The sequence below is a fragment of the Typopeltis vanoorti genome, chromosome 8 (genome assembly GCF_054136105.1).
Source record: "Typopeltis vanoorti isolate ZY-2024b chromosome 8, IOZ_Tvanoo_1.0, whole genome shotgun sequence".
Classification (NCBI taxonomy): domain Eukaryota; kingdom Metazoa; phylum Arthropoda; class Arachnida; order Uropygi; family Thelyphonidae; genus Typopeltis; species Typopeltis vanoorti.
In genome coordinates, this window is record NC_143556.1 from 79,409,209 (window position 1) to 79,428,578 (window position 19,370).

At 32.8% G+C, this 19,370-nt stretch overlaps 1 protein-coding gene across 2 annotated transcripts in view; it reads left to right on the forward strand.

The window, feature by feature from the left end:
• Positions 1-312: 312 nt before the first annotated feature.
• The window catches only part of LOC150104151 (cyclin-I-like), a 71,189-nt gene continuing 52,131 nt past the window's right edge, over positions 313-19,370 (forward strand). The window contains exons 1-4 of one of the 2 annotated variants that reach the window (XM_090397296.1): positions 313-505; positions 3,353-3,473; positions 11,428-11,596; positions 16,910-17,044. In XM_090397296.1, the coding sequence (XP_090253422.1) occupies positions 11,483-11,596; positions 16,910-17,044 (249 nt within the window). In that variant the 5' untranslated portion in view covers positions 313-505; positions 3,353-3,473; positions 11,428-11,482. The remainder of the gene's footprint in view (positions 506-3,352; positions 3,474-11,427; positions 11,597-16,909; positions 17,045-19,370) is intronic. The other variant, XM_090397295.1, reaches the window with a different exon arrangement.

A 19,370-nucleotide genomic window follows, 5' to 3' on the forward strand; every position in this document is an offset into this window, starting at 1 on the left:
GGTCGACGACCACAAGAAGATCTATGAAGTGGTGAATTCATTTTTACCACATCATATCTGTTCACTAGAATATATTAGATAACCATAATTAAATCGTAAACAAAATATAGCTCTTTTCCTATAAGATGTAAATATTCACCTTTAGCAACTGCGTATTAACATCCGTTCTAACAAAACATGACCTTGTGGAAAGATATGATAGGCTTGAGTCAGCTGTTATTTCTTTGACCAATCACCTTCTCTGACGTTTATACATAGGCGTGCCCAGAGCTCTTTGATTGCTTTCTAGTTAATAGAAAAGCGTTAGTAGTGTTGATTTCTTTGAAGGCGAGAGTATATGGCAGTAACATCTCGGTGATTTTTATGCTAAAAAAACAATGGCATTCTTCATATTTTGGGAACAAAATTAATATTATTTCTGTGATATTTTAGTTTTCTTTGAGTATTCCTAGCACAATAACGCATGCACAATTACAGTGAATCGAAGATCCAAAAGCCGTTTGAGGTAGGCTGTCCTTTAGTGAAATTTAAATTCAAAATTCATAATTGTGTTAGTAGTAGAAATAGAACAAGCACACAACTGGGATGCCTGTTGTACATGTACTTTGGGTATCTGGATAATAAACTTTTAAAATGTCGTCTCAGTGGAATTTTACTTGTAATTATATCTGTATACGCGCAAACGATGGAAATGTCGATTTGTTGACAGAATTCTGTGGAGTTTATATTATCTAATTTTTAGGCACTCAATACTATGTACAGAGGTAGCATTAATTAACGTTTGAATGTTTAGACTTCAATTTTTTAGATCTGTTACAATATTCAGAAATATACCCAATATTTATTTTCACGGTTTGATATGACGATAAGAAACATGCATAAAAGATGAAAATTGGAAGAACCTGATTTCACTTATTTTTATTTTTAAAAGGTAGTGTCTGATATTAGTGTATTGCATCATTATATCATTTTGAATAATTTTCTCTTCAAGAAATAATGTTCTTAACTAGTAAAGTAATGTAATAACATGGGATTTAGGTACGACTGTAGATAATAAATAAATAAAAAAAAGTAATAATAGTAATACACAAAAGCCTTCTCATTGATATAATCCATCGTCCATAATCGCTTAGCAGTTTTTATCTATATGTGAGGATGGCTCATTATGGTGCCAATACATTTTTTTTGTTTTATTTATTACTTTTTTTAGAACAAGTTTGAATCATTTGTTTAATTTACACATTAATGATACTTGAGATGATATAATATGATGGCAATAGTAAATAAATGATATAGAGATCCTTCAGAATGACATGAATAAACTGGCATTGTTGGTAAAGGATGATGATTACTGGTTCAATGTGTTTTAAGTTATTCATTTGGAACTGGAAAGATCATGAGACAGGGAATTTAACGTATTCCAAATGCAAAATCACAGTAGAACATCTGAATGCTGAAAAGCATACTTTGTCAGTCCCTACTTTCAGCAGGGACACAAGTTTGTCTCAATTTGCAAGTGTTTCATATGTCCACATTTGGACTGCTGTGCTCATATTTGGTCACCTCAGTTTCTAGAGAAATGTGGAGGTGGGGGAGAGGATTCAGAAGGCAGGAGACCTAGGATTATATCAGGCCTGTGGAATATGTCATGAGGATAGATTGAAGATTAGATTACAAAAACTGGTTATTAGATGGAAAAGAAAAATGGTAGAAGCATAAATTACTAAAAAGGTTTTATAGGATAGGTGTAGGGGAAATATTCCTATATGTAACAGGATAGGATTATCATTGGAAGTTGAGTAAGAGTGTGGTTATCAGGGATATGAGGCTATATTTTTTGCTTAGAGAATGGTGAATGAGTTCACTATCAGTGAATGAATTTAAGGAGAGGTATAATAATTTCATTGTATTTAATATTTCTTGGTATCTATGTATAATACCAGAAAAAGCATAAAATATAGTGTGCAAGTTATGGCTCTGCTTTCTGAGGATAAAATTGAATACTTTTCTCATCTCAGTTGTTGACATTATTTAGGGAAGGATGGTTACTTGAAGTAGTAATCTAGAAACTGACCTGTTTTCTCTTAATGTTTGAGTGAGTAAAATAGAACACGTTCATAGTTTTTTGTAATATCTTCCTAAACCAAAATTATGTTTGGCTTCCCCTGTTGACATTTTCCTTGGTCGCAATCTTATCTAATCTTCTCCTTTTAACGTGTATTAAGCTGAATGGTTTGCTGCAGCTAAGTTTCCTTTATGTCAATTTCCATGGAGTGGACATCTTTCCACTTCTTTATACGACAGGCTAATTCACTTTCAGCTAAAAGCCCATTAGAAAGGTTTTTTTATTTTCTCCTGTCATAGATATGGGATTCACCTTGGTCTTTCTATCCACAGTTTGTTGTTACCAATAGTGCTATGGAGGCTTTAGTACTTTTTTGTTAAAACAGCAACCCCTTTCTTTCTGTTCTTAAGGCTAGTAGATAATTTCCAGTTATTTCAAGGATTTAGACCTATAATGGTGTTTTAGCCTCAGAAGCTGTTGGTCAGTCTCTTTTAAAGAATAACCTGACCTGAAGTAGGTTATCTTGAGAACCCAGAATTATTATTACTACAAACCCTCCTTGGAGTCAGCAGACTCCTCATGGGATAATCCATTCAGTAAATGTAGAAGATTATAAATAGTAGAAAAAAAATTTACTAAAATATACAACCATCTATAACCTGTAGAATTACTCATTGTTATGGAAAATAATAAAATTAACTTTAATATATGATATTGTATATTAAAAAAAACATTTCATTTGGCATTTTTTCCTAGGGTAACATTTGATAGTTGAACAGCGAAATTACTGGCCTAGTTAGCTGGCAAATCAAGACATTGCTCAAACTTATAGCATAGAACTCATGAAATTCTACTTAGATATTAAAAGGGGAAAAAAATAGGTGATTATAGAGTTCAAAAACAAATATGTTTACATGTGCATGTATGTGCACAGTTGCCATATGCATGGATAGTTTTTCAGTGTTCATCTTCAAGAATGGAAAAAGATTGATTGTTTGGATTTACAGCTGAAGTAGCTAAGGTCATGAGACAACTTTACTATATGTGTAAATTGTGTTCTGTTTCATTTGCCTGTGTCAAAAGTGATGTAGTTTATTATTTTGAGAATGAAAATTCAAATGTTATCACTCAAATTTCAATGATAATTTTTAATTCTGCTTTTTATATCTCAGTGAGGATATTTGGAGAATATATAGATGTTATTTATATTGACTATATGTAAATATGAATATTGTAGATGTTGCCAAATTTCACTTTAATATGAGCATGGTTCTCTTTCTCTTGCAGTTAAGTGAAAGAAGTAGTCATCATGGTACTGCAAATATTTTTGTGCATTTACACTATCCAGCCAGAAAATTAGGAACCCTTCCTCATTATCATGTGGGACCTTTTGAAGCTGAAATATGAAGTAAACCTTCTTCCTTCTGAGTGAATAAAATAATTGTTCAAAAGAGTGTAAATTGAATTAATTTGACCCCATTACATTTTTCAAGTCTGAGCACATGGCACTTTGCATTTAAACCATATCTTAATGGTAGCTTGAATTCAGTATGATACTTATTCAAGTATTGTCTGTAATGTTCAGGGTAATTGAAAGAAGTTTTTGTGGGATGTCTCTAGGCCCTTTACCAGTGAGAGTAAGCAATTCTGTGACATCATTACACAATCCACAAATGTTCAGTTGAGTTGATCATTAGGACTGGGTTGCCCAGAAATGAGTTTTACCATATTCTTCAAATTAAAGCCTGGTCTGGTGCAGTGAATAAGTACATTATCTTGAAAGTAGTCATCCATTAAGCATACCGTCACTTCAACATGAATTTTAATTCATCTTTTATCAATTCAAATAAATTTTTTAGAATGAACAAATTATTTCATATGAGTAATTTGCTATAATTCATATCCAGCAATAATGATTGGATGACAATAACAACTTTATTTTTTAGTTTGATTCAAATGCTGTCTAGAATATAATAACCTCTCCCCTTTTTTGTGTATTGGACAAAAAAAGCTTGAGTCAAAGTATAGAGCTCTGGATACTCTGGTATTATTGGGAAAAGCTGAAAGGAGGAATCTATCCACCATTGCACCTAGTGCAATGACTATAGAAGAAATGAGCAAACCAGTTGCTAATAGTAGTAGGCCAACTATAAATTGGTAGTCTAATAAATAGCTAGCTTCTTGGTAAGACTATAAATGTTTAAAGTGATCACGAGTTTCTGTAATCCTCTCCATGGCATGTTGGCTAGGACATATACTGAGGATAGAAGATAGTGGAATCCATATTAATAGTGAATAATTGACATGCTTCCTGAAAATGATGTCAGGTATAGTTCTCTGATTATTGGTTACTAAGCAGTGAGATCTCTCTATCTCTCTGGAAGTCAGTTACATTGCATATCAGTTCAGACTCCCTCCTCATGGAATTTGGAATTTTTTTATTATTTTTTTTTCCCTTCAATGCATCTTATATTTAAAGTTTCAGAGTGATGAAGTCATCTAATGTAATCTTATTTATGTAACTTATTTTGAATTAGTTTGCAAAAGGGGTAAGATTTCTGATTTTTTTGGCCAAGCAGTGATGATTGTCTGACTAACCTTTTGAACATATTAATGAAATTTTTGATAACTGTAATTATCTTACTGCAGCATAATTTTTCAACACTTTACCTGCTTATGCTATCACTGATATCATTCCTACTGCAGTTTGTTTGTGCCATAACAGAATTTCAGTCCACCAATTGGAGTTTCTGACATAGTTTCTTTGATTTGAATTAACAATATCTTTGTTAGGGAACATCTCACAATACATGGATTCCTCTAATCAATGCCAGAATTTTGTCTTTTTATTATTATAATTATATGGCCACCTCCATGGAGTCCAAAGACTCGCCGTGAGAGACCCTACTTATCCACACAATCTATCATACCTCTCCTTGAACTCATTAACAGACAAAGCACTCACAACTCCAATTCTGGCAACCCATTCCACTCATTCACAACTCTCCAAGCAAAAAAAATCTAGTCTTCACACCCCTGCTAACCACACCTTTCATTCAACTTCCAGGGATGACCCCTTGTTAGTGTCCCTCTAATCAAGTGCTGAAACATTTCTACTGAATCATTCTTATTAAAACCCTTTAAGCAACTTAAATGTTTCTATCATATCCCCTCTTTTTTCTCCTATCAACCAGCTTCTGCAATCCACACACACCCTCAATCTATTATGACAGTTCTGTTTATTATGACAGCCTATTTATTGGGAACATTCCACAGGCCACTCACCATCTTGGTCAGTTGCCTCTGAATCCTCTGCTTCCTCATCCCAAGAAACCCAGGGAACCAGACTTGAGCACAATAATCCAGATGTGGGCATATCAAGGCCTTAATATTTCATATCAAAGTCTTAATTATTCCTCTTTTTGTCTACATTAACATGTAGGCATAAAGAGGAATAACTTCCTTATGTCTACATGTTAATGTGTTCAATAGCCAAGTAATCTTATGGGCTACCTTAGCAACATGTCCTCTAAACTTTAACTGTCTCTCTACCAAAGACAGCCTAAATTTTAACTTCATGTATTTCCGAGTATAGTGCCATCAATATAGTACACAGCTTGCAATCTTTTCCCCAAGTGCATAACTTTACATTTCTCCACATTAAACTGATACTCATTATCTTTTGTCCATACTGACAGCCTATTTAAATCATCTTAATAACATAAATCCTTTATTGTGGAATGCTTGTACACAATGTAGAGGCTATAAGATTCAATTTAATTATGTGTAAGCTGAATTAACTGATACTGATTTAGTATTAGTAATTAGTATTCTTTTGGTATTTCTTCAATCTTTGAAATACTCCTTGCAGTTCTTCAAAGCTGGAAAGCTTATCCCTTTTTTTATAGCTCCTAACAAACTTTATCTTAATTGTAATCTCAGTTCTTTTAGTAATGAGGTGATAATAATTTGACAACTTTTAATTGCATGTTGAATTGAATGATTCTAATTATAAATCAGATTACAAGCAATGACACAGGTGAAAATGTTTCTTTGCAGTGCTAAACACTTTTCCTCTAGTATTTGCTTGCAAAATAAATACATGTAAACAAATAAATATAAACAAATATATTTATGAATATGCCAAAGTAAATATGAAAAATCTTCTGAAAACAGCTTGTTTCATTATTATCTTATGTAAGTCTTTATTGGGAAATAGTGATACTCTTTGGTTGGAAAGACGCAAGTCTCACCTTAGACTTATAAGATGCAAAGAACCTTTATAAAATGTTCAGCTGAAGGTGAGTTAGTTGGTCTCATATGGAGCTGAAACCATAGAACTCTGAGACTAACACAATGAGTTTTTCATCCTAAGAAAAATAGGCTAAAGAATACATTCACTTGACTTTATATACCATGGAGATGAATCAACTGCTGTCATAACATTAATTAAATTTATATGAAGCCAAGTTGCTTACCTGAGGTAGAGCATTGTCTAACATATTAAAAGGAAAGTATAACTGCCTCTGGCATCAAATCATGAAATGAATATCTAACTTAAAATATGTAATATAATTTTAGCATAATCTTAAATAAAATTTATTTCTATAATATCTTAATTATAAATACGTAATAAAACATTTTGTGCATTTAGTATATGTCATTATTTAGACACATATACCAAAGTATTATTTTAGTGTTATTACATATTTATGTTTTTATATAATGCAAGTTTTTTTTTTTTTTTTTTAATATGAATTTCAGACATGAAAGATTATAAAGCACACTAATACTTTGGGTTGGCTAAAGATTAAATAATTCCAGGAGTCTGGAAACCAGATAACACTTTTTCAAAACTGCTTGAGGTCTCCAATAAGCAGGATGGTAATCTCTTTGAAATTCATCTACCACCTAAAGACACTGACTATCCATACCCACAATGCAGATTCAGACCCTTAGCCTGTTGATTGAGAGTGGGGATGCTATCTACTGAAACAACCAGGCTATCGCATTCTGACAGGGAGTACTAGAAACCTTGCTGCAACCTTCATGCAATGATGCAAACCAATAGCAATTCTCAGAGAAAATGACCATTAATACACTTGCATGGTTTGCTTCGCTAAGGATGAGGGGTGGGGAGGAAGAGCTGTGATGGAATAAATTGGATACTTTTTTGATGGGAGGATTAATGAGTACTAAAGTAATTTTTCTCTAAGATTTCATATATTACTGCATCTAATTTAAAGTAGAAGTTCATACATATAAGTAACATGTCAGTATGGTTGTAATGGAATATAGCTAAAAATTCTGTTTGCACATTCGGAAATTTTTACATCGCAAAGATGTTCCTCAACATACTAATAATTTTCTGTTATGGAGAGCTAGTAAGCATTAGGCAGACTGGGCTATTTTATACACCAAATGATTGAGTTCCTGATTATTGACATTCATTTAAAAGATTGTATTGTAATTTGCATCTCTTGTCCTGCTCTATAGAAATTCTGCATACAAAATAAGATATCCATTTTACCATATCCGGCTCAAAAATATTTTCCTGTAAAATACTTCTTAGCCATCCTACAAGCAAAGCATCTGGATAATACAATTAGAACTTAGTGCCATAGCCATTAAACTTCAGTTTGAAATAAATGCATTTGCTTGTCATTATGGTATGTCAGGAGTAGCAGACAGTGCATCTTTCAATGTAGCCCTCCCTCCAATAGTGCCTTTATTTTGTTAGGATTATGTCAACTTAGGAAGAAACTCTTTAAACTGCTAGTATCTCATTTTTGTTTATGTGCTCATCTCTAAGATTTGGAGAGAATTTTTCTTATACTTTCATTGTACATTTTATTATGTTAAGGACTGTTTAGTAATTACAGCAATTCTAATTTACTGAAGCGCTGTATGGCACGATCTTCAGCAAATTAAATTGCATTTCATATACTATTCTCTAAGAGTTGTCTTTTTTTTACTTGTGCTCTTCAGATATTTTATTCTGAGATCTCACCTATGTAACATTTAGTTTATATACTTTATATTGCTAATTTTTGTTCTTGTATGATGTTATAAATTTAGCCTAATTAATGTTTTGAAGACTCAACAAGCAATCTCCCAACCAGTGTAAGCTAGTCAATCAATTAACTTAGAAGACAAAAGCATGGAAGTTAAAATCATTATTATTATTATTAACATCTGACCTCCATAGTCAAACTCATCATGGAAGGTACACACTATCACATAAAAAGTTCATCCAACCATGCCTTAAACTGATTGTGTCTATAAACACAACACACTCAAGCAGTGCATTACACTCACCAGCCACTCTCCATGTAAAGAACCTTTTCCTCACTCCTCTGCTTACACCCTCCTTATACAGTTTCCAGGGTTGGCTTCCTGTTCTACTTCCCCTCCCCTTTCCATATGAGGCCTGATCAAGGCCTCATATGAATTATTGTGATCCCAAACATGAAGTTGTTTCATCTCTAGAACATAAGTACTCTGAATAAAATATCAAGAAAAAACTAGCATTTAATCTATAGATTTTTCAGGAATTGGTAAGGGTCCATATTGTGGATATGCTATAAGTATTATTGTTGTGTGCCTTTTGGTGTTTTGTGTAAGATTAATAGGTTTTCAGAGGTTAATGCTTTTTTTTCTGCACCCAAAGAATCTTTATTTCAAGAAAGGTTACAGGTTAAACTTATCCCCATAAGAGATTGTTCTTGTCTGTCAGTTTGGGTATTATTATTCCTGCCTTTCAGTCTATCATACCACTCCTTAAGCTCATCTGCTGTTTGCACTTTAACCACTCTCTCAGGCAATGCATTCCACGCTCCAATATTCTCCATGTAAAAAATAGAAGAAAACTTGCAACATCCAGGGATGCCCCCCCCCCCCCCTTGGCCTTGTTCCTTTCTCTTATTTTATCATATGAAAAGTCTGAGTCAATTCATTAATAACTTTTCAACGGTTTAATTGTCTCAATCAACCAAACTCTGATTTCCATTTTTTTCAGTCTATCCTCATAACCAACATGGTACAGTCTTCATATCATTTCATTCTCTGCCTCTGCACCTTCTCCAAGGTTATTTCATTACCTTCAATTCTCAGCAACCAGATCTGAGCACAGAAATCCAGATGTAGTTTGATCAGGGCTTTATACAGTGGAACCACCATCCTTTTATTTCTCATAGTCAGTAAATTGGCTCCTCAGTATTGCAGCAATTCTGAGCAAACCTTTGCAATATATCTTTTGAACTTCAAATTTCTATTTACAATCGCCCCAGGATCTCTTGCTTCCACTACATCTTCCCTTGTGAGTATGAAGCATCAATCTGTATGGGTACCAAATATCAGAACCTTATATTTAGCTATATTACACTGATATCCTCATTCATTTGCTTACTTTCCAGCTTATTGAAATCCTCTTAAAGAGCTAAAACATCAGCACTTTTATTAACAAGCCTTACATCATCTGCAAACAACTAAATATCTCCCAGTATTCCAGTGACAATATCACTGACAAAGATTGAACAGTAATGGTCCCAGTACTGGACCATATGAAATCCCACTTGTGACCCTCCTACTTTGTGATACTACTCCACCATATGCTACTATCAGAAAGTCATTCCAGTGCACTAACTTGATATCCAAACTCATGTTGCAACTTTAATGTGCCAATTTCTCATGTGGCACCTTGTCAAATGCCTTTGCAAAATCCAAAAAACTGATGGTGTATTCCCTACCTTCATCCACTGTTGTAAAAGGCAGGCACATTACTTAAACAAGTTTTCCTTAACAAACCCATACAGGCCTCTATAAATATTGCCTCATCTGCTGAATTCTCTGAGTTCTTATCAATTTTCCAAAATCTTAACCATTTAGTAATATCATAAGATCCTGTACATCCCCCCCCCCCTCCTGGGGATATATGTCAGGAATTTGATGATGAAGAAATTATATTCTTGTTTAATCCTTTCTACAAGTGTAAGCAAACAGTTTGCATGTGAAGTATCTTCACACCTCGGCAACTGTAATGACTCACACCAAAGTGTGCTTTGCATCATAGGGTACTAGGGCAGCTGATGAAGTAATTAGCCTCTGTATGTTGCCTAGCTGTTAAGATGTTTCATGTGCAAACTTATCATAGCAGATTAGCAATTAGTTTTGATGTCTGTTGTTGAAGGATTACTGAAATAGAAGGATATTAAGTAGAATGGTGAAATTTTTTTGCAGAATTTAAGAGTGAAAATTTTATCTAGATTACTACCTCGTTATATGTAAATTAAAGATACTAAGAAATCATATTCTTGGTTTAATCCTTTATCCAAGTGTAAGCAAACAAAGTTTGTATGTGAAGTATCTTCATGATGAGACCACTTTCACTGATAAGACCTCAATAAAGGTTGAATAGAGGGAGGTCTGAGTAGTGGCCCTTTCCATAATGCTTAGCATTATACATACCGAAAGAATGTGTGCTTTACATTATAGGATACTAAGGCAATTGATGTGAAGTCATGAGCCTCTATATACAAGTAGTCCGATAGTGACTTGGCCTTCAATATGTGGACTTGTCCAGATCTTTTGGATTCAGTTAATATGGCTTCTTTTCTTTATTGCATTTATTCTACCATATTCAGATGCCTGTAAAGACTTATGTTTACAATGGAAGCGTGATGAATTGTAAACATAATTCATCAATATCAATAATATGCATTCTTGTCATCTGAACAAAATGTGCATATTTTGTTCAGTGTAATAGTGTTAATATTAAATAAAGCATAATTTACTAAACTTGTACAATAATTTGAGTACAAGGTCACAACATAGCACTGTAAGTTGTGATTAGTGTATGTGCATCAATTTTTTTATTAGTATCTTAAGCTTCACTTACATGGTTTTTATGGTAGAGATTGTGTGACCCTCAGTCATTCTATTTTGTAGCTGGTTTTTCATCATAGTTATTTTTTAGTTTCTTATGCATGTTAGCATAAGAAACTAAACTTTCCATATAAAAAAAATACTTAGAAATCATACTAAATTTGCAATATGGTTATTAAATATGGAAAGCATATTCTTCAGGAAATATCAAAATGCATTTTTGTTGAATTGAAACTCAGTTTAACCAATTATTCTAATTTTAAATGTGAAATATTTTTCTTGTACATTTTACATGCCATATATAATTCAGTACTTTGCTTTCCTATTATTATCACAGATTGAGAAGTGATTGCAAGTAGTTTTCTTCTATATGTGTTGGAGGTTCAATGTTATCCACTTTTTTTTTCTCCTAGAAAGTGTATGACTGATGAACCTGTCAGATTGCTTGTTTCTTCTGATGGTTGATATATTTCATCTAGGTGGGAGGCAAGGAGGTTTATAGGATATTAGGAAGCACTGCCTTATATTTATCCAATGAATTCCAAAATGTTTGGAGTACGGGTGATGAAGATGTTGGATCAAGCCTTAAAAAGGGAAAAAGAACAGTGGAAACCCCTCCTTTACTCAAAATGGAGTCCTACAGAAAAGGTGAGTACTATATTTTCAGTGCAAAAATACACCTTTAGCCAGAAGCAGGAGAAACTTCATTTTAAGGAAGGAACTAGTGTTTCATTCCAATATTTGATGTTTTACTCTTATACTATGTATGTTAATTCTGTATTTAAATGTTTAGGCTTAATTCCAACAAGTAATTTTTACAAGTGATAAGGTTTATTTCAATATATTTTTGAGAATGAAATCTGTTCTCATATTACTGAGATTTGAAATCATAAAATAAACTTGATGTACCCAGCATATGAATTTAATTGAAATGTAGTGTTACAAAATTTTAATCCCCTCTCCAGACATTTTTTGTATGTAATATATAAATATTATATACAAAATTGCAAAATATTTAAAAATAACAGGTGTAATTAACTCTATATTTAAACTAAACCTAGTTCAAAAACAAACCAGGCTAAAAGTATACAATACATTAGCCTTACCAGTCTTAATGTATGGAAGTGAAATCTGGACAATAAAACAAAAAGACAAAGATTAACAACAGCAGAAATGAAGTTTATGAGAAAAACTACAAAGTATACCCTATTTGATCACAAAAGAAACGAAGATATTATGAAAGAATTAAACCAAGAACCAGTAATAGAAAAAATTTAAAAAATATAAACAAATGGATGGAACACGTTCAAAGAATGAAAACAGAAAGATTACCAAAACAAGCCTTAAAGTACAAGCCATTAGGAAAAAGAAAACCAGGACGTCCTCTTAAACAATTCAACGATGACTTCTAAGGCCGAAACAGGCCATGCTAGGCCTAAATCCTTGATACGTATGATGATGAATATATAAATATTATATACAAAAAATATAGATGAATTTGTATAGCCAACATTCAGAAATAGATATACACTGTAGAAAAAGAAAACTACTTTCCCCAGGCATTAGCATGTCTCATAAGTGGTCCACTGTCTTCTTCTGTTTATAGAAACACACACACACCAGAAAAATCTTATAAGTTGTACGGTGTCATTAATACTATTGTTTTACTTTGCCACAGAAGTCTGCTTTCTACGACAGAAACATTTTTATTATAATATTGCATTTTCTATATCTGGAAAAACATAGTCAATATGGTAAATGTAATTTTCATAAACTTTTAAACCAAAGTAGCCACCTTCATTTGTCTTAAGGACAAACTTAATCTTTGACTGCAACTCAGCCTGTTATTGTTAGATTGTTAACAATTCCTCCTGTCCATCATGCAAAGTAAAAAATGCATTTGCCTGTCATTATCGTATGTTAGGATTAGCAGATAGTGCACTAGACATGTTTCATAAGGAGGAAAAAATACCGTATTTACTCGAATATAAATCGCACTTTTTTTCTCCAAAAATCAAAGCTAAAAAATCGTGCTGTGAGAATATATGCAGGGATTTTCAGAAACTAAATTTTTTCAAGAAAAAATTAAATTGATGTTTATAATTAAATTCTCAGTACTCATCATAATTTATAATTGCTCAGATTATTTATAAAATGAATGCATCTAAATTTTAATCATTGTTATTTGTGCGATTGGAGTCTCACCTTCATCACATGATATGTTTGAATCTTTAGTGACGATGCTTCTGTAATTATATTAAAATAGTTTCATTATTTCTTGTCCTTTTATCATTTTGGAATCATAAAATTACCATGATTTAAATACTGAAAATGGGTATGGCTTGCCAACAAAAGATCATGTCCCTCAACAACAAAGGCAAGCCAACGATTGTTGAGTTGAAATGCTGATTCTCTTCAACCGAATTCCAAACTGTCTGAAACTGCCATAACAACATTCACCGTCTGTTTTTTAAAGTTTTAAACTTTTTTCGTGTGTATAAAAAGTGTGCAAAATATGCGGAACTTTTTTATTTCTATTATCATAAAGTAAAATCATGGGTTCGAGATATAAGGGCAAGTTATATTCGAGTAAATACAGTACTTAGCAAATTGTCTGAGAGTTGTTTTTGGAGTTGACATCAGCAATGAAGACTCGCCTACAAACTTCAAGAAGCAAAGTTGCATTAATTAACCTAAGATTTAAGTTACTTTAAAACAATCTGCCAACATCTGTTGACTGCCATTGAGGACATGAAACCATGACGGGATGTTAATTTTTATCCATTACAATTTGTCCATCACAATGCTGATTCAAATCTACAGCCAGGTGGTCCTGGTTGGACCAACATACTGTGTGGATCTTACCATGGGCAGGGATGTTTGTGATTGTCTTTAGGTGGCAGATGAATTTTGTTGCCTAACAAGACCACTGTCCTGTTTATTTGAAGGCCTGAAGTGGCTTTAAAAAATTTTCTATTTGGTCATTAGAGTTGGTAAAAAGTAAGATACAAAAAAAAAATATATGTATATATATTTCTGATATGTATCATAAGGGAAGTGTATAGGACATAGATGGCGAACCTGTGGCACGTCAGCGATTTACAGGTGATAATATACGCTTATAAATTATTCAACCTTTTTTTTTTTTTTTTTTAAATTGTTACAATACATACAAGTTGAATTTTGTTTTACACGAGAGAGCAGCTACAAAGACGTGTATATGATTGGTGTGGTATTGGCAAAAGATTGTATGACCCAAAGACAAAGGCAGCCGACAATTGTTGAGTTGCAGTGCTAATTCTCTTCAATCAAATTCCATAACATCCGAAACTATCATAACATTCACTATATATTTCTTAGTTTTAACACATTCACGACAGCGTATTGTTTATTGTTCCGACAGAACTGCTCATTACTGGCAGGCCCAACTCACACAAACATTGTGTGAGTTGAGCCCACCAGTTATGTAATTGAAAAATTGGACGATAGTTAGCTACTGTGTTTCCGGTGCAACATGTCGTTTTGCTTCCGTCTGTACAGCATAGTTTCTATGAGAGGGGGAACATGTGATTCCTTAGTTAGCGCCGTTTTATTCTAGCGCTGTCTGTAATTGCTATTTGTTGAGAAATATATTACACAGACTGCAAAAGGCTCTGTATCTTATTCAGGGATACAACAAAACTTGTTTTTATTGCATCTGCAGTGTAACGGCTATTGGGCAGTGCATGGTGTTAACCGCAGGGAGCTAGCTACTATTGCCTTGATGTGAACATATTTAAACATTTTTCGTGTGCGAGGTATATTCAAAACTTTTTTTAATGTCTTTTTTTGTAAAGTAAAATCAGAGGTGTGAGTTATATGTGAGGACCAGTTATATTTGAGTAAATACGGTAAGCATTTTGCCACCAAGTTGACATCCTTCTACTGCTTCCTCTGCTCAGCTGACTTCTATGACGAGTTACAATGCATAAATAGTTTTTCTCACTACCATTTTTTTTTTCAAACTAACATCATTAAAATCAATTTAATAATCAATTTTACACTGAATAATAATATAAATTTATATATAAATAAATATAAATAAAATTTATAAAATGATAAATATTTTTATAAAATTATAATTATTTATAAAATATAAATAAATATATATTATAAATTAATAAATAAATTAAGTTAGGTTGCTTTTTATTAATTTTTGGCTATTAAAAACTGCCCAGCACGTCTTCAGTTCGATTAGTAAATTTTTGGCACGCGTCAGCATGTCAGCAACTTGACTTATAAATTTTTGGCACGTGCACATAAAAAGGTTCGTCACCACTGGTATAGGACATGATAGTACTACATGCAGAGTTTACACAATTATTAACTTCCTAACAATAATTTTCTTCCAAATTAATCTATTATCTGTTAGGAGTCCAATGTTGATCTTGTATTTTGTCTTTAAAAGCACTTCTTTATTAGTCCTGATCTTGGTCTGACAGTAGGTCTTTTTTCTGCCATCCTGGAAAAACACTTGTTTTTCTAGGATAGCAGGAAAAAAAATTTTAATGCGATTATATCAGTCTTCCACTAAATGTGTTTATTGTTGTGGATCCTAGAGCCCATAAGTTAAAATTGGTTTGAATATTCTTGCATCTTACTGGTTTGGTTCATTTCTCTTATTCCATATAAATTTATTCATTTGACCGCTTGTCATGCCAGGTGTGCTAGTTCTCTTTATTTCCATATTTCATTTGACATCCTCACTAAAAATTGTTCCTAAGTAGCTGCAATGTTTATTTGAAGGATGCAGTAAAGATGTTTTCAGTTTTCTTATTGCTGACTTTCATACCATTATTATACAGGTATTCAGTTTAGATAAGGAATCCTGCAGACTTGTGCTGGGTTTATTTAAGAATATAATTTCTACTCTTTATGCAGATGTTAACATCTAATTTTGATATCAGGATAATGCTACTTTTCTTTGTAATACAATCCATATAAATGATGAATAGTGTGTACCCTCTTCTCACATCTGATTTTAACATCCGTTTTCCTGTACATTATTTAATTCTAACTGCTGACTTAAGTCTCAGTTAGAGACTAGATATTGCTTGCTATAATTTCTCATTTACGCTATATAATTGTAGCTTTTCTCATGACACTTTGTATTTTTTTTTTTTTTTTCTAGATCTCCAAAGCTTCAGTATAGATCCTTGTTATATTCCTGGTGTCTCATCTATTTATCTTAAAGTAAAAATCTGATTTTGAAATCCTTTATTTGGCTTGAACTCATTTTGTTCAAGTTTCCCCTTCCACAATTTTTCTTAGCTTTTTCTCAAGCATGTGCAGACAAAAGTTGTCTTGACTGGTAAATACAAGACAGACATACTTGCACTGTGATTGCCTTAGATTAATTCTAAAATATTGTGATTCATATTTGGCTCATATGAATAAAGAAAAAAAAGCCTTCTATGAGTTAGATACTGAACTATCACCTTTTCCCCCCTCCCACCCTCTATTTGTGTTAGTAATAGTTGTTTGTCCCAATATAACAATCGAGCATTAGCAGTACCATCGACAGGGTGTAGCATAGAGGCAGCCTGCCTCACGGCACAACTTAATAAGGGAGCTCGTTCAGCAATATTGCGGTAGGCACTGTCGTTATATGTAATCATTTTGTATTAGTGTTTCTCTTGTAATAAAAACACTAGCAATTGAGATTTTCTTATATTTTTGTCTTATAATCCATCAGGGGTGATATTTAATTGTTTGCCTCTGGATGTGATCTAATATGGCGATGGCCCTGAGCATTAGTCATAAGAAATTTCCCTTATGCAAAGTATGATTTGATAATATTATACACTCATTTTACTCTTTGCTTGGTCCCTTAAAATTTTACTCAGCAAGTATTTAATAATGATGAATTATCACTATTCCTTGATCTTCTTTCATTTTGTGATGTTTTGGTAACATTTTTAGGAAACGGAAGTAATTGCAGAGCATCGAGATTTCATTGTACGATGGTTGGTTGAATTAAATGCCAAATTACATTTCATGCCAGAGACAATATGCCTGACTGTTGTATTGCTGGATAGCTTCTTGCATGCAGTAAGGGTATGTACTTAGAATGTTTTCAGTGATTTAATATATACAGCATTTACTTAATATGTTAATACACAAATTTGAAAATATACTTCTAATCAGAAGTATATTTGAAAATATACTTCTGATTAGAAGTATATATTTGATTCTTATATTTATCTATGCTAAGCACAAGCAAAATATGCCTGTTTGTCTGCACTTTGCACATAATTGCATTCATACCCATGACTCCTCGTGTGATGGTAATGGGCCAGTACCAGTTATGGTACTGACTCTTTTCATGCTTCCTCTTTTCTTTGCTTTTCTTCCTATATCCTTTGCTCTAATTCTCTGGGTCTTTTTTAAATGGCTTGTTTTCCTGACTATCATTATTAAGATCCAATGTCCTGCTGCCACGTGGTGCAGGTAGTTGTCTTCAATGTGTTTTCCTCTGCTTCAGCAAAATTGGTGGTCCCAAAAGGTTCAGCCAGGGTCAATCAACTAGTAGGCTTGCTTGCAAGAATAAGTGTCACTAAGTCTCCTACCCTATGATGAAAGAACTACTAGAAACAGGAATTAAGATAAATGGAATTGATATTAACTGGCTATGGTTTGCGGATGATATAGCAGTTATAGCTGATAATGAAAACAAACTGAAAGCCATCCTAACAAAGATGGAAGAAATCTTCACACAGTACAGCCTAAAAATTAATTATAAGAAAACAAAATTATTAATTACAAGTAAAGCAAATCCAATGAAAATAAACCTGGAAATAAATAATAACAACAGGTATCCTCTTTTAAATATCTTGGAAGTCTTTTCACAGAAGATGGAATAAACCAATCAGATATTAAAGCACAAATAATTCTAGCCAAAAAAGAATTCTATAACAGAAGAAACATTTTTACCATTAAAGGACTTAGCATCCAGCTCAAAAAAAGGCTAGTGAAAACATACGTATGGAGCATTGCATTATATGGTTGTGAGGCCTGGACTCTGACAAAACAAGACATGAAAAAGTTGGAGGCATTTGAACTTTGGTGCTGGAGAAAGATGATGAAAATTAGTTGGACAGAAAAGAAAAGTAATGAAGAAGTTCTGAATATAGTTCATGAAGAGCGGTCATTAATGAAACACATCAAAAGAGAAGAAAAAGCCTAATTGGACACCATATGAAGCATGGGGGACTGATTAATTACAGACATAATGGAGGGGACTGTAGAAGGAAAGAGGCCACGAGGCAGACCAAGAATTTCATATATAAATAACATAATGATACTAACTGGTGCAAAGAGCTATGAAGAGATAAAAAGGAAGTCACAAGACAAGATGTTGTGATGTGCTGCTATATTTGACAATCTTCGGATTGATGCATCACAGAAGAGATATTCAGAACTTAAAGATCAGAGAATGAGCGGTATGATAGGTGTCCTTATAAGTAGGGATGGTCATCTGGGTCAGACCTGGAACAGCATCCATGTTACATCAATTATGTCACGTGACTTTGACATGCCAGAGTCGAAAACAATCTTGAATCTAATTTGCATTGTCAAGTCGCAAACTAGTGCAAAAGTCATATGGAATGAAATCCAGAAAATGAAAGGTAGATTCAGACAAATTGCACAGTGTATTTTTAACTTTTTACAAATAATTAATTTATTTAAACACATTTGATTATAAATTCTATTTATTTGTAGTTACTGCATATAAATGCTTTGCGGTAACTATCTATAAATGAATTTAATGGTTTGCATCAATAATTTTTTTAAAATTTGCTGCTTGTACACAACATTTTATTTATTATTTTATCTGTTATTTACTACTTGTTACGTTGAGTACATCTATAATCTTGATTTGGTGCAGTATGACCAGCCTGCCATTATAGCCATGACAGTACCATAAATAGTTTTGTGTGCTTTAAATATTATAATGCTTCTGTTATAATTTCATACACCAGGATAATCATTTTGATCTCAACTGGAATAGCATTCAGCCAGAATGCTTCATAATACCATAAGTCGACCAAGAAATCTAAGCAACTGTTTAGTATGTGGGAAACTAAAAGGGCATTTAATCTTACTCTAGATGAGTATGTTACTAGAAAGTTATTTCGCTTGATGTTCAGCATTGTTAAAAACAGGTTTTCCACAAAATGCTGGTATTTTAAATGTAAATATTAATTTAAAAATTAGGGTAGATGTAACAAATATTTGCATATGTCATCTCTTATCTCTCGGTATCAGTCATTTAAAATAATTTATACTATTTTATACTGAGTAAAAATGAATAATCACTATATATATATATATATATATATGAATGATCATTCACTCGGTTAACATACATATTTTTTAAAAG